A 15,744-nucleotide genomic window follows, 5' to 3' on the forward strand; every position below is an offset into this window, starting at 1 on the left:
AAAAAAAAAAAAGGAAAACAACCTATGGAGAATTTGACAAAATGCACAAATTTTAAAATGCACAAACTTTAAAAAGTTTCATAAAATATTTTCAATTGAAGGTTTCATACAGTAGTGAGAGATGCAGAGTTCAGGCTCAAATCTACAGATGGGTAATTAAATCTGACACATGAACTCTCAGCAGAAGCCCAAGAGCATCACTCAGAAGGAAAAGGGCATTTATAAATTGTGTATTCTTGAAAACAATAAAACATTTCCTCATTTACTTCTCAACCTCTTTTTGCAGGGCTGGAAAAGGTGTCTCCCCCTCGGGCAGCAGCAGGACCATTCTACACTAGATGGCACCAGAAACCCACCGAGACCTGCACAGTGAGAATCATTTCTTACTCCCTGTCAGCTTTGCCAGAGGCATATTTGTAATTCAGCAGCTGAGTCCTCAGTTTAAGGAAGAACAGAGGCTCTGCCCTGAAAATTACAATGAATTTAGAGGCTGAGGAAACTCAGAGGATTAAATGGGACTGAACTTCCACAGAGGGCACACAGAGTGTAAGAAATACAATTTGTGTTTGCCTCACACACACCAAGAATTTAGTTTTAATCAGGAAAAGGTGTATAAGCATGTGCTCACCCTAAAGCACAAGTAAAACTACTGATTCCAAGTTTAATTTCCAGTTGATGGAATGCAGGAAAAGATGCCATGGTTTTGGTACAAGTTTTGAATTTCTGGCATGCCCATACCCCACCTGCATGTTGGGTTTGTTACACACATGGATACAAACATATTCTCTGTGTATATTACTTCATATTGCAGTCATCTGTAAATAGTGTTAAAAAGATGATTGCTTTTAAAAAGATACAATTAAAAATGATTAAATAAAAAAGAACTATTAGAAAGAGCAGCACAGCTCTGCCAAATGGATCCTAATACATTGTTTATATATTACCCAAGTTCATTTAAAACTGAAGAAAAACTATCTGAAATTGCTTTCTATTATAATCAAGTTAAATGTCAAAGTGAAAAATACATTTTTACCTTCTTTTGCTTTCTTATGTTCCAGCCTTTCCTTTTGTAATGACTTTTCTAATCTTGACCGGTGCTCATACACAACTGAAAAGAGAAATTTTGTACACAACTCATTTAAAAAGTAACATACACAAACCTCACCATCCACCCCAACACACCCAGGGAATGCTGGCACAGAATGCACCAGGAAAATACAAGTGGAATGAGGTCATGGGATAAAGGGCTGTTTGTAACCCTTGTGACAGTAACTTTTTCCCTTTTTGCATCCTCTATGGACCCCAAATCCTGCTCATTTGCATTGCTAAACACGGAATGTGATAGCCAGGTGAGGGATTTGTTTGTGGGGCAGAGAGCTGTGGTGGAGCTACCAAACCCTCTTTGCTTCTCAGAAGTGCAGGGACACTCTCCACGTTTCCACCCTCCCCTGCCTTGTTTGCACAGAGACAAGGAAATAAGACAGGACAGCTCAGCTGCCAGAGGAATTCCTGGCAGCCCAGAAGTGTGCCAGGAAGGGAAGGGAGATGCCCAGGGGCAGGACAGCTCCAGGAGGTGCAGCAGGCACTGCTGCCCAAGCTGAGCACGGGGAACCTGGGAGCACACTGAATTCTTCCAAAAACTGGGAATACAGTATTCCTCTGCACTGTCTCCCAGCAAAAATAACTCCCAAAGACTGTCCAAGCTGCCCATGATTCCTTAGCAGACACCATCCCAAAATGGGGTTTACATTTATGACTTTGTTTGTTGTATCCAGATAACCCCATCTGGCTGCCAGTAAAGCAGGATTTCATCCAGCTGTGCTCTGGACATGGAATTTGGGATGTGGTACATCAGTCTCTATCTTCCCTTTCCTCACTTCTCATTATATGAAACAGCCAAGTTTGCAGCAAAGATATCAATTAAAACTCATGGAAATGTATAATAATACGTGTTTAAGCTCAGTTTAACCCAAGTATCTTTCACTGCCCAAATTACAGTTTGCATTCTTCTAATGAGTTATTAATTGGTATTAAAACAATGAGTGATTTTTCCACCAAAACCAGGAAAATAATTTTCTGAGAATAAACTATTGGTGAATGCAAGCCTCCAACAAGAAGCATCAAATAAAGATTTGTATCTCAGCAGCCACAGAAAACTCCTCTTGCACCTTAAAACATGTTCTTAATCCCACCAAGGTGCATTCTGCAGCCTTATCTACAAGTGTTTACGTTTTAGCTCTGAAGCTGGATTGCTAATCAATCCCTGGCACCTATCTCCACTTTGCTATTTATCTTCTAAAGTCAAGGGCATCAGTCAAGATGAGCCAGTGTATCAACACCCTCTGGAAGAAAACAAGCAAGCAATGAATATTGAAAAAGTCACCAGCAGGCTTGGAGAAGGGAAAACCAAAAGGCAGCACAACACAGCACTACAGTAATGGTTTTATTTAGGCCCTGAAGGTGGTGAATGCTGAATTATTGTGCAAAAGGAACAGTGGTTGCAGCACAGCAGCTCAGGAGAGCAATGAAAATCCATAATGGGCTTGCCCTCCCATGCAATCAGGGTGGAAAAGGGTTCTTGGCAAACACACGAAACCACAAATGGATTTGGAGGGAACATTTTCCATTCCACCTCTCATCTGCAAGTGCACCTTCCACAGCTCCTCCCAGTGCTTTATGCAGTGTGGGGGTGTGGGGGGAGCCCTGCACAGCAAACCCACACAGGGGCAGGGGGAAAGGGGCAGAGGAGGCAGGATTTGGGGTTTAGGCACCTCTCAGAGAATCCCTGCTGAGCTCAGGGTATCGCCCTGCCCTTGCAGGGTCTGAACACAGGCAGTGCATCCTCTCCTCCTGCTGCTGAGTGCCAATCCTTGAAATACTGGGACAAAGCTGGAGAAGTCCTAAAACAGCTCCTCAGTTTCCTTTTCCCCAGGAGGAAAAACCTCCTCCCTCACCTCTGCCCTTTGAGTCCAGTTTCTGGTTGGCCTTCACGTTTCTCTCTGATAAAAGTCCATAAAATGCAATGTACTGAATGTGTTGATTAAAAATAATTATTAACAAAGTACAGCTCCCATGTTTTCTCACTTGCTCCTTTGGGGAGTAGGTTGCAGGTCAGATTTTATAGGTACATATTGGAATTAATGTCCCATAAATCTGAATTATTTCCACCAGTTAGGAACTTCAGGAAGAGCCCAAATGAAGGACTTGTTACTACAGCAGGAATTTCTCCTTCTTCACTGCCAGCCTGGATATAAGATGTCTGAGCAAGAAACTGAAAGATATAAATACACTGAAAAACAGGTTTTATAGAAAAGTCCAGCCTAGTAGGGAGTGAAGCCTATATAAGGAATCTGACAAAATCCCACTGCTGGGATGCACAAATCATTTTTCCTAGGGTAAGCTTTTAATTTTGCACTGATCTTTGCACAAATAGTTGAACTTTATTTCTACACTGTTTTTAACAGAATGGTAAAAAAAGGGGGGGAAATATTGTCATTTAATGGCTAATAGGCACTATTCCAAAAATGGAATTATTACAGGTGTCAGCTTAATTCTTGAAATTACCTAGAGAATTACCTTTGTTCATTTGTGCTACCTACACAGAACAAAGAGCCACAAACTCACAGAGCCCAGAAACTCAACTGGTAACCTCACAGACCAATAAAAGACCTTTCACCTTCAACAAGGAAACACTGAAATTCCTGGACTTATCCCAATAAAATCAAGTCCTCAAGATTTTCCCCACAAAGACAAGGAAGGGAGAGAGAAGGAAGGTGTGGAATGCCCAGTGTGTTCCCAGACTGCACCACTTCCACCAGTGCTGAACGTTAATTACAACATAGGAGTCAGGGAAGTGATGAAATGGAGATTATTTAACACTCAAGGCTCCTTCTCTTATCTTTGCTCTGCCTCTCTAAGCAAGAACTATTATTAAGCAAAATTAGCCATTATTGTACATTTAAAAGAAAGCATTTCCTAGTTTACATTATCAGCAATTTTGTGCCCATGTTACTTTAACCATTTGGTCTGTCAGAAGGATGATCCAGTGCCCCAGCTCCCTGAAAAATTAAGATTACATAGGGATTTAAATATACATTATACAAGAAATTTTACTGATTTCAACATGACTGCTTCTTACACAACTTCTCTGAGCTTACAATAATACCTTTCACTTAAAACCAGCAGATTTCAGTAGTCCTGGCAACACTCAGTGTTGTTTTCCCTCACACTGTGGCAGAGTTGAACTGAACCAGCAGCATGGGGTAAACCACACTGGCACCTCTCTACTGACACTGTGAAGGTCTGCAGAACATAAACTTGTTACAAAAATAGTTAATTCCCCATTCTTGTCCCTGCAAATAGAACCATTTAAAATGTGAACCCGTGGCAAGAGCTTTCCTGCTGAGAGTAAAGCATTTCCCTGAGTCAAAGAGGAATTCCTTCAATATGGGGTGTAGGATAAATTCTCTAATCCAACGACAATAATTAAAATTTTGACCTCAGATGATACTTCATGACTCCTCTGACACATTTCATGCTGGGGGGAGATATTATTAATAAAACAAGACCTGCTCCCCAAGCTTCCAGCCCTGTATTTACATCAGTGAATCTGCTTTCAAACAAGATCCACTGATTTCACTACTGATAATCTCATCAGAAACAGATTATCAAACTGCAGCAGCAGGATTCCCCACCATGGCACAAACCATGCTGGCCTCAGTATCACAGTGTGAGCTTCACCTATTTCAGACACTCCATGGAGGGTTTAACAAAAAATGGATATTCAACACTGCAAATAACTTGGAAAAAATGGAAGTATTCCCACAATAAAGACTAGGAAATCTCAGTTTTAGGTACAGAGCAAGAAAACAACATTACAAAAACCCATCTATTTATCACAGAATGGTTTGGCTTGGAAGGACCTTAAAGCTCAGCTTGTTCCACCCCCTGCCATGGGCAGGGACACCTTCCATTCCACTAGACCAGGCTGCTCCAAGCCACAAAATATCAAAGTAATTTAATAATTAATGTCCTTGAAGTTTTCTGGTTTGAATTTCCACAAAAGGGTATAAATAGAAGCCAAGGTAATATGAAACTGATTGTATGTGAGGCTTCATTGTGGAAGATCCAGGCAGGGATGGACTGCTTTATTCTGCCCTCTGCAAAGCACAGCTGGCACTGTGGGGACTAAGAGAATTACTTTTACTTCCAAACAAACTCCTACACTTTGCAATTTACTCACATGATCAAGTAATGGTTTTGTCTAATTACAACCAGTCATGTCAAATTCCTCTTGGAAAACCACACCATGTATTAGCAGTGGTACTTAAAAATGACCCCTACTTTGACTGAATTCCCTAATCCTTTATTTTGCTCAGAGTAGTAATAATTTGAAAAGTTGGTATTTAATATTTGGAACTTTACATTCAGGGGATTTTTTTAAGAGAAAACACAATGTGCTTTTAGAGATCCTGCATCAAAAATGAGCTATCAATTAAAATAAACCTGTTCCTCTGACTTACTCAGTATTCCAGGAAAAAGTTCCAACTAAAAAGTTCCAGTAAGTGGTTCTAGTTTTGCCTTCACTGCAGTTCTGAAAAATGGGAAATGCTGGAAAATTTGGCACATTAATGCACTTTATTTACCCTAGAAACACACACTTGCATTTCTAAGAGATCATTGTGGCCTCTATTCAATTGTAAGGATGACAAGAAAATTAATTTCTAAACTGAAGCAAACATCTACATTTAATAGAATCCTTTCACTGCAACCAGCCTCAAATTCTGCCCTTCTTAGAAGTCAATAACACCTCTAGGAAACAACAGATTCAAGATAAGTTGGGACAGAAGGAAGGATTTATCATGTTCCAAGAGTAAACTGTAATAGCTGCTGCTAAAAATAAGTTGGAGAAGGGGTATTAAATGTGATTAAATATTTAATCCCTCACAGATAGGCTTCAGACCTGACTTTTATCAGGAAGGAGATCATGTTTTCCAGAAATTATTTCCAGTGTATTCCACAAAAGGTTTCTTCCAACCCTTGGTACCATGGGTGGGAGCATCCCACCTTGCATTGCTGTTTTCTATACACCAGTGGATGAGAAAATAGTTTTTACTTTTTTTGAGTGATGATAAATGCAAATAATGCAAAAAAAACCTGTGTAGTGATTTTAGACTAAAATTAGCAGAAAAACACATAAACATTGATAAAAGCTGCAGAGACAAGAGTCTTCTTCTCCCCTCTGAAACTCTGGGTCTGCTCAACCCTCAGCTCCAGGAAAGAATGGCCTGTTCTTTCTCTCAAAGTGTTTTACACTTTTTTCAATTTTATGAAGGTCTAGTGATTGTATCTACACCGTGTCAGGATGTACATAAATATCTGTATTCAGAAAATAGCAAAAAAATACAGCTTGAAGAAAAAAAGCCCAACCTATAGATGCACAAACTGCATCCAGAAATCAAGAGTCTGAGTTAGTGATTCATTTTTTGACTGAAAATGGCTTTGTTGAGTGTGGTGGTGTGGACAGGAGCAGGCTCCTTACTGTGCCCTCTAGGAGCTCAGGCAGGCCATACTTCTCCCATCATCTCTGTAATTAAGCCCTGGAAATGACTGCCAAACTCTGGGACCTGAGTCACCTCAGGAAAATAAGACAGCAGGCTAATTTCAGATACCTCAGAGGAGGGGGGAAATGTAGAGGACTAAGTGGAGCAATTGCAGTTTCTTTTATTGATTAATTAAAAATACAGAGTAGAGAATTTCAAGATATTTGGGTTGTGCTACATGAGCACAAAAAGATCAGAAGTGCATTCAACTCACAAGACCCTTCCTTAAATAAGGACAGCGTCTGAACAGCTTGAATTCCTCAAGTGCTCACCTCAGGCTCTGACATGACTAGAAATTCATGCTCCTGAATCCTGAAAATCCCAAGAAAAATCACCCAACAAAGGATTCAGCTTTAATTACTTGCTCTCTAGAGCACATTTTTTTCCAGTAATCTGATTTATTTAGCTTTCACTACCATCAAACCTCAAAGCAGCACCTGACTTTCAGCAGGGCAGATTAAATGACTTTTTCCCTGCAAGGATCCCATTCCAAAAGGAGCAAAGTGAACTCTGTTAGCCACAAATTGCTGGCAATATCCTCAGCAGCACACCAGAGATGCTATAATGGGCACTCAAATCTCTGAGAGGGTGGAAGCCTTACTCATAAGTTGCCCCACCCAAACTCACAGGCTGACAAGCAAACAGCCAGCCCAGTGAGACAATGTGCCTGGAATGTCATTTTTAAGGCTCAGGAATTCAGTGAGGAAGGAATATGCTCCAGCACCTCTTCTGTACTTAGACTATGAGTAAAAGTAGGATAATTCCAGATAACTCAAAATCTTGAGGTTGAGCTGCAAAACAGACCTGTATATATCTAGTTTATATATTTTTACATGCACATGCAAATGCTTATGTATATATATAAATATTCATTACACCATATATATCTTTAAAATTCTGCACAATTTCAAGCATTTCATGGGGTTTAAGTATGCAGAACATTAAATACCCATTGAAAATGTGAATGGAGGTACAACAGGCAGTTGCTCAGAGGAGGTTACAAACCAAAGTTTTCCATTTCAGCAAGCCAGGTAGCAGAATTTGGGATGCTACACTTGCCATTTCAGGGGAAGCACACACAGAACCAACCTCTCCTCTCACAGTGCCACCATGGATCTCTCAGCCAGCAATAAAACACTATCAAAGTGCTGCTGTGTTATGTGCAACCTGAAAGTCACAGGAATGACAGGAGTTCAGGACTCTGTTATTAGGAAGAATAGCCAAACCCACAGGAGCTGCAGCAGATGCAGCTCTACTTGTCTGAGGCACGTGAAAAAGAAGCCATTAAAAATAGTGCTGCTCCTTCTCAGCTCTGCCAACTCAAGGTACTGTAAAAAAAAAGTTGTAATAGCAAAGTACACCCAGAACTGTGTGATGTCAGAGCAGCTTTGGCATCTGTGCAGTTTGCATGCAGATATGATAAATATTAACCACTAAAGTGACACAGAGCTGTGTTCTAGATCAGTGCATTGTGCAATGCCACACACATAAAGCTACCATAGATCTGACCAACCCCCAGCAGGCCAGCCCCTCAGCAAGCCTTGATTTAGGACAAATGGCACAACAGGCACAGAGGAGTCTTCATTTGCTTTACAGCTGGTGCTTCCTAGCACTGGATCAGAAAGCTTTGAGGAACTCCACACCTTGTCCACTCTAGGGAAAACTCTCAAGTCCAAGTCCCTGCTGGGCTGGCTGCCAAGATCACAGGACAGTTTCAGGCTGCACAGAGATTGCACAAAGCCAACAGACACGTTAAGACTCTCACAGGAAGAGCAGAAAAAATCAGGTAGTAAGAGGCACTAACTGTAGGCTGCTATTAGGATTAGGGATTAAAACAGATTAAACAGATTAAAATAGTACACAAGGGGTTACTTAACACCCACAGGATGAGAAGACAGAAGCTGCAAGGGCTAAGAAGATGTCTGTAGATACTTTCAATCCTGCAGCAGTCTCAGGTACAATCAGGCTCACCTGCAGCTCTCAGTGTGTTCTGTTCTAGCAACTGAAGCCTGTTCCTCTATGGCCAACAGCTCAAGACTTAGTCTGACAGTTTCAAAGGTGGCAAAGAGCATCAAGTTTTGCTTTTATCACTTTAAGAAATACTAAGTAAGATTATCTCCATGTTTCAAATGTATATAGTGCTCAAAGAATGAGGCTTGAAAATAATCAGCTTACTGGAGAGATCAGCTTCTCTATGAAAGACCTTACAGATAACCATGACTTTAGGTTTTCTCAGCAGTCAAAAAATTTTGTGTCATCTCTAAATTTTGCCCCTGGTATTCCCTTTGTACATTACAAAAGCAGCTCTACTTTCTCCATGCCCAGCAGAACTTTGTTAGAGAAAAATGCCAAAGTTTGATATTAATCTACAAAGTCCTCTGAAGGGGGTGAGTTTAAAGATCCCAGCCTTTCTAACCCAGTTGTGTTTCCCAGGTCTGCCATCCTTCCCTTTGTACCCTGGGCTTATTCCAAGGGGCACAAACACTTCTCAGCAGAGTGGCTGAAGCTGTGAGCACCAGGGAGAGCAGAACCTCCCAAAAGCACAGCCATGTGCAGCTCTCCTCAGATCAGGTGTGTGTGTTAAATGACTCTGAGACTCTTCCTGCACCATTCCCCAGTGATGTGTGCATTCTGCCCTGGTATTTCCATGTACTCCCAGGAGATTGGGCCTCCTTCATGTGTTGCTGTGCTTGAGCAAAACAAGGCAATGAAAAAGATAAAAATCTAAGACAGCTGGCTTTTCATGGAAAACCAGAAAGAACAGCTCATTCGGGCATGAAAAACTGGCAAGTACCAAAAAGAAGGTGGTTATTACCTACATGGATGAAAAAAACCCATAAAAACATAAAAAAATAATAGAGGGGACAGCAGGAAGTGAAGGGAGCTGCACTCTGAGGATCTTGATTCAGATTTTGGGCAGACCAAAGGGATATAGGTCCTAAACTGCCACCGTGTCCATAAACTCAGGAGTGTCCAAAACCTCAGGCATTTCACAAACGGACTCAAGTTGCACTCCCAAGCCCCTCTGTGTGCAACCAGGAAAGCCTTTGTAGGCTCCAGCAGTCACAACAAAACCCTATAAAAAGTCAGACAACAGGTGATACTTCACTGTCCTCCAAGAGATTCACTCCAGTCAGACTTCCAGGAGCACAGCCAGCCTGTCACAATACAGCCTCAGCATTCCCAAATACACCACTTTTAGAAGTTGCCTTTTATTCTTGTAGTTTACATTTAAACCTATAAAAGTCTCCTGATGACATGATTGTTCAGGAAATAGAAGTCCAAGACTTCCTTTTCTGCTCAGTTTTTTCAATCACCCAGGAGAGCTCTGAACCCCAAGAAATCAATCCCTGTTGCTGCAGCACCCTCATTTTCTTTAACTTTGCCCTTTAACTGGTTTCTTTTAAAAATATTTCAGAGTGCTTCCATCATATTTCAGGCCCCCAAGTTATCTCTAACCCAAGATCTATAGAGAAACTGGTTATGCTGCATAGAAAAGATAAGTTGCATTACTTTACCAGTACATACTTTAATTTTATTGTTCTCATACAGCAATAACTCCATGAATAATCTTTGGACAGCCAAGAGATGTAGCTCAGATATTCATAGAGGGTTCTGCTGTTTTTTATTTTTTGGCAACAGGAACATTGTTGATTTAAAATCCAGGTCATTTAAAATCAAAAGTTCAAAGTGCAGTCAGATACTGCACCTGCAAACTGGATTTGCTGTCAGCATTTTATGTTGTTTTCAAGTGTCTGCCTAAAGAAAATTCCTTCCTGTTTTTCCACAACAAGGAGTTAAACAGGACAGGTTCAGGAATGGGTTTGGTGGTGGGTATCACAGCTTGTGTCTCTCCAGGTGAGCTGGGTGTAGGCACAGGCACTGAATTCCCTGTGTTCTCCTAACTAACAAACTCCTACTGAAAAAATCTGGATGATTGTGCAGGGGAGGCCATTGCAGAAAGACAGGGAAGAAAAGTTTATTTCCCAGATCCTCTGGAGTCCTTGGGAATATAACTTCCCTTTACTTCGGTGGGACATTAGGCAGCTAGGGGCTGCTGCTGCATTTAGTATTTCTCTAGGCTCTCACCCTCTCTTAGGTGTAACAGCTACTTCCAGAACACAGGAAAGTTTAAAGAACCATTTTTATTGGTATATTTTACTTTTTCTTCTATTCTGTGACTTAATTGCCAGTCATTATTTTTTTAAACAGGGTTTACTGCTACTGTATTTGGCATAGATGAATTCTCCTGCTTAATGGGCTTGATACACTGGCATGGATCCCAGAACCATGTGAGTTTATTGCATGGATCATCAAATCTATTAATGTTATCAGATCCTAGCCCATATTTCACATGTCCCATTGATACACTCAAACAAGCAAGATAATTACAGAAAATGCAGCTCCCACAATTGCTTGCTGCTTCTATGAACATGCTTGGATAGATGATGGCTACTCAAAATCATGTTTCAAGTTCAAACCAACAGTCCAGACTTCACATACCTGATGCAGAGAATCTCTCCTCTGTGTCAGGATAAAGTTTGTTGCATGCTCCTCTTTGGCAAACCAGGAGCAACAGAAAAAGCCAACTTTTCAAATTTGAGCCTGAGAACAAGATGTTCCTGTGTCCTCTGTTGGCAGATGCACAGCCTAGCTAGAGTAGCCCTTTAGCCATCTGCCACACACCCCCTTCCCAGCCAAACATTTACACCTTTTCTGTGATTAAAATGAAGATTTCTGGCAAAGAGCTCCCTGGTATTACCTGGAAACGGAGTGAAATTGAAATACTAAGTAAGGATGGTGTCAGCTGGTGACTAAACACGCTGAAGGAACAAATCACTGTAAGAATCTAACAGCATAAACCCAACGCTGTGCTCTCTGCACACAAACTGTGTGCTGCCAGGCATGCTTTGATGGATGCTTTCACAGGGAAAAGGATGGCTGAGGATCACCCTGAAGTTTAGTGCTGCTACAGCAGATTCCTCTGATTCTTCTTTCATGCTATTTTGAGAAAGAAAACTTGACTTGGCTCTGGCTTTGTCTGTGCTGACCTGATAACCTTGCATTTAACAATTAGAGAGGTGCCGAGGTCTTTCACTTCCCAGACCATTGATGTTTCAGGTACATCCCTGCTGCTTTGCTTCTGATTTTCTTGGCATGCAGATATCAGACAACTTTTCATCTTCAACTACAGGACACTCACATTTGCTGCATCCTTAAATCACGATACACACGGATCTGTATTTATGTGGCACCTTTAAGCCAAAAAATTAAAAGTTATTCCAAAAGTAATAGAACAGCCTTAGTCACGTAACTTACTTGAACTTTACTTTCAAAACACCCTTTAAAACCACTTTATTAGAATATTCTCCTCCATCCTGGAGCTATTTAAAGTTTATGCTGCCCAGGAGCTGCAGATGGATGCTCCACATAAAACCCTGCAAGACAACAGAGAAGCCCACAAAAATCCCAGACTGGACACGGTCTGCAGTGCACGCCTGCCTTTCCCATTTATGCCAGGAACTGCCAAGTGATGTGCAGTCCTTTGGGAATAAGAGTCACTACAGGATGTGAGGGCACAAGAGCTGTCTAAGAATCCGGGACAAAACCTCACCCTGACCTCGGCGGGGCGGGGAGACCCCAAAACCCCACAGACTGCAGAAGAAGAAGGGGAAGAAGGAGCAAAACTTTGAGAGAGGCCGGACAGGCGGAGGAGGAGGAGGGTGTTCTGCAAGCCCTGGGGAAGGGCAGCAGAGGCTCCTGCCCAGGGAGTACCTTGTAACTGAGCCGAGAGCGACTCCTGATGCTGCTGGTACTTGAGCGCCGTGGCCTCAGCCTTCCTCAGCTGGCCCTGCAGCTCGTAGTAGAGCATCGCCCCGTACAGGAACCCGAACACCACAGTCAGCAGCAGCAGCGTCTGGAAAATCCGCTTCTGTTTCCGGGAGCACATCCCGTTGCCCATGTCCCCGGCGGGGTCCCGAGGGCCCCCGCCCGTCACGGCTCAGCAGCGGGCTGGAGGCGGCGGCATCGGAGGCCCCGGGAGGAGCAGGAGGAGCAGCAGGAGGAGGAGGAGAAGGAGGAAGGGAAGGAGGAGCGGCGGAGGCGGGGCCGGCCCAGCGTTTCAGCCCCTGGGCACGGCCGCGGCGCCCGGGGCGGTCTCAGCGGTGCGGGCAGCGGCGGGGCTCATGCCGGGGATGCTCCGTGTCCCTGCGGCCAGGGGCGGCTGCGGGGGAACAAAGGCAGATCCCGGCCCCGCACTGACGTGTCCCCGCTCGGCCGCGGCTCCCCCGCCGCGGGATCCCCGAAGGAAGTCCCGCTCCGGGCGCGGCCTCATTGGGTCGGGCCGCGGGGCTCTGCCCTCCCTCCGGAGCGCATTGGGTGCGCGCCGCGTCCGTCCGCAGCGGGCCGCGCTTCCCGCCCGCCCCTCAGCCTCCAGCTTCGGCTCCGCATCCCCTGAGCCCCGCATCCCCTCAGATCCTGAGCCCTCCAGCCTCAGCCCCGCATCCCCTGAGCCCCGCATCCCCTCAGATCCTGAGCCCTTCAGCCTCAGCCCCGCATCCCCTGAGCCCCGCATCCCCTCAGATCCTGAGCCCTCCAGCCTCAGCCCCGCATCCCCTGAGCCCCGCATCCCCTCAGATCCTGAGCCCTTCAGCCTCAGCCCCGCATCCCCTGAGCCCCGCATCCCCTCAGATCCTGAGCCCTCCAGCCTCTCAGCCCCGCATCCCCTGAGCCCCGCATCCCCTCAGAGCCTGAGCCCTTCAGCCTCTCAGCCCCGCATCCCCTGAGCCCCGCATCCCCTCAGAGCCTGAGCCCTTCAGCCTCTCATCCCCGCATCCCCTGAGCCCCGCATCCCCTCAGCCTCTTATCCCCCTCAGCCCCGCATCCCTTCATCCCCTCGCATTCTCTCGGCCCCGCATTCCCCGGTGCGGGGCCGAACGGTGCTGAACGGGGGCTGTGACACCGGCGGTGACACCGGCGGTGACAGCGGGGGTGACACACGGCGCGTGGCCCAGTGGCACCGCCGGGACCGTCTGGGCTCGGGGGCGCCGGGAGGACAAAGCCCCAAAGCGCCGCTCTGAGCGGTGTCCATGGATTCTCATGGTTTGGGTCGGAAAGGACCTTAAAGGTCACCCAGTGCCAGCCTGCCATGGCAGGGACACCTCCCACTGCCCCGGGCTGCTCCCGTGTCCAGCCTGGCCTTGGGCACTGCCAGGGATCCGCCACAGCCCCTCTGGGAATTCCAGCTCCCCACCCTCACAAGGAAGAGTTCCTTCCCAATATCCCATCTAAACCTATTCATCACAATAATCTATTTATTTCATAGCTTGTTGGCTGCACTTTGTTTTGGTTGTTGATTGTCACAGCCTTCACTGTCCTTGCCTTTTCTTCCCCCTTGCCCAACCCAGGCCACTGGTGCATCTCAGGCTCCCAAAATTGTGCCAGCCTAATTCAGTGCTCCCAAATCCCTCTGTGCTGCCAAAAAACGTGACACAGGTCACGTATACTTCATCAGCATAAATTCAGATTTAGCCTAAATACAGCTCCCTCTCCTAGTGTATTTTATTACAGGACAAACAAAACCCAAGTAACTCTCAAGCTAAACTTAGAAGAATAAGCAAAGAAATCAAATTCATATGCCAAAGTTATTTTTTTTCCTAAATACATTTAACTCATAAATCCGTGTTTTGCATAGGCATTATTCTGGCCTTAATAGAAAAACAACATCAAAGAAGCTTCAGAAATTCTTATTCAAATACTCTGCATATTCCAGTAATTAATAGCAGTCAGTTCCTCAAGCTAATATTATTTCTACGTCTATTTCAAATATCTGTTTGATATATTTTCACTTAATGAAGTCCCTTGCTCTCAGTTTGAGGACCCACAGTGTTTGAAATTATGAGTTAGACACCCAGGAAGGATCTGTAATTGCTTTGAAACAGTGATGGTTTTAAAAAAAGAAAAATCATGACCTTTTCCCTTGTCTTTAGGAAGCTTCCTGGGCTTCCTGGCATTAAAAAGATTTAAAATCTTTTGTTCCAATCATGAGTGTTTTAAGTTGAGGTATTTTCATGCTGCTTTAGACCATCCATTTCTTTCACAAAAATATTTCCAGGAAGTTTCTTAATCACCCAAGCTCCAGCTCACCTCCCTCTACCAAACTCCTTTACAGCTGTCCTGTGCTTTTTCCATTTCCAGGCTCTTCAGGCTGAGCTCTGATGAGTAAAGTGAGATAATTCTGTATTTTTGGTCTGAGAGTTTCACATCACTGGGAATGATTTATACTGCAGTGTTACAGCCCTTCAAATGATTTAATATTTTTATTTCCACTTGTTGCTTACATCACCAGTCATAAAAACAGTCTGTGTCTTTAGTTTTGATTTTTTTTGCACTGGAGAACAATTGGCTGACATTTTTAAATTATTAAAATGATAAAATGTAAGTTTAAAAGGACACTGAACCCACAGTGTTATTTAATATCTATTCCAAATACATTTAATTGATTATGGTGTAAATATACTTTAACTGCTAGTAGAAATTGGCAATATCATTAACAAATACTAGGAGAAAAAAAGCAAATTACTATCTCATTTTGTTTAATCAAATATTACTTATATTCAGTAGCTGCTAGTGATAGATCTCTTCAGCTCGTGTAAATTGTGATTCTCCATGAACAAACCAATTAAAGTTGAAATGAGGAATTTATTGGGAGCAAGGGACTATTATACGAAGCTATTAGGCAAATTTGAATTGGAAGTCCCAAAATAGAAAGGTTTGGACCTAAAAGAGGCTGTAATATATTAAAAAGCATTAAATTAGTTGCTGGGAGAGAAATGTAACTTGTAATCTCTGGATCCGTTGCTGATCTAATCAGGAGAGATGAGGGATGAGTGGTTTCTGAGCCGAGGGGAGCTGGGAGGCTGCAGAGGGAATTCGTGGCAGGAATTTGCACAGAGCCGTTTGTCAGCTCTGGTTCCTTTTCCTGGGCAAAGGAGGCTTGTGCAACCCAACTGCCCGTGGGTCTGTGCTGCTCAGCACAAAAAAAGCATTGGCCAATCCCATCAGGTTTGACCAAGAAACGTTGAGCAAAATGAAGTTCCTCTAAGTTTTGAGAAATGTGTAAATTACAACCCTGCAAGTTCCT

General features: G+C 43.7%; 1 protein-coding gene across 2 annotated transcripts in view; it reads right to left on the bottom strand.

Moving 5' to 3' along the window:
- The window catches only part of GOLIM4 (golgi integral membrane protein 4), a 28,238-nt gene extending 15,305 nt beyond the window's left edge, over window positions 1–12,933 (bottom strand). Inside the window, exons 1-2 of one of the 2 annotated variants that reach the window (XM_056499303.1) lie at window positions 12,378–12,933; window positions 1,034–1,108 (exon numbers count right to left, since the gene is read on the bottom strand). In XM_056499303.1, the coding sequence (XP_056355278.1) occupies window positions 1,034–1,108; window positions 12,378–12,564 (262 nt within the window). In that variant the 5' untranslated portion in view covers window positions 12,565–12,933. The remainder of the gene's footprint in view (window positions 1–1,033; window positions 1,109–12,377) is intronic. The other variant, XM_056499304.1, reaches the window with a different exon arrangement.
- Between the last annotated feature and the right edge of the window lie 2,811 nt (window positions 12,934–15,744).

The sequence above is a fragment of the Oenanthe melanoleuca genome, chromosome 9 (assembly GCF_029582105.1).
Source record: "Oenanthe melanoleuca isolate GR-GAL-2019-014 chromosome 9, OMel1.0, whole genome shotgun sequence".
Lineage (NCBI taxonomy): Eukaryota > Metazoa > Chordata > Aves > Passeriformes > Muscicapidae > Oenanthe > Oenanthe melanoleuca.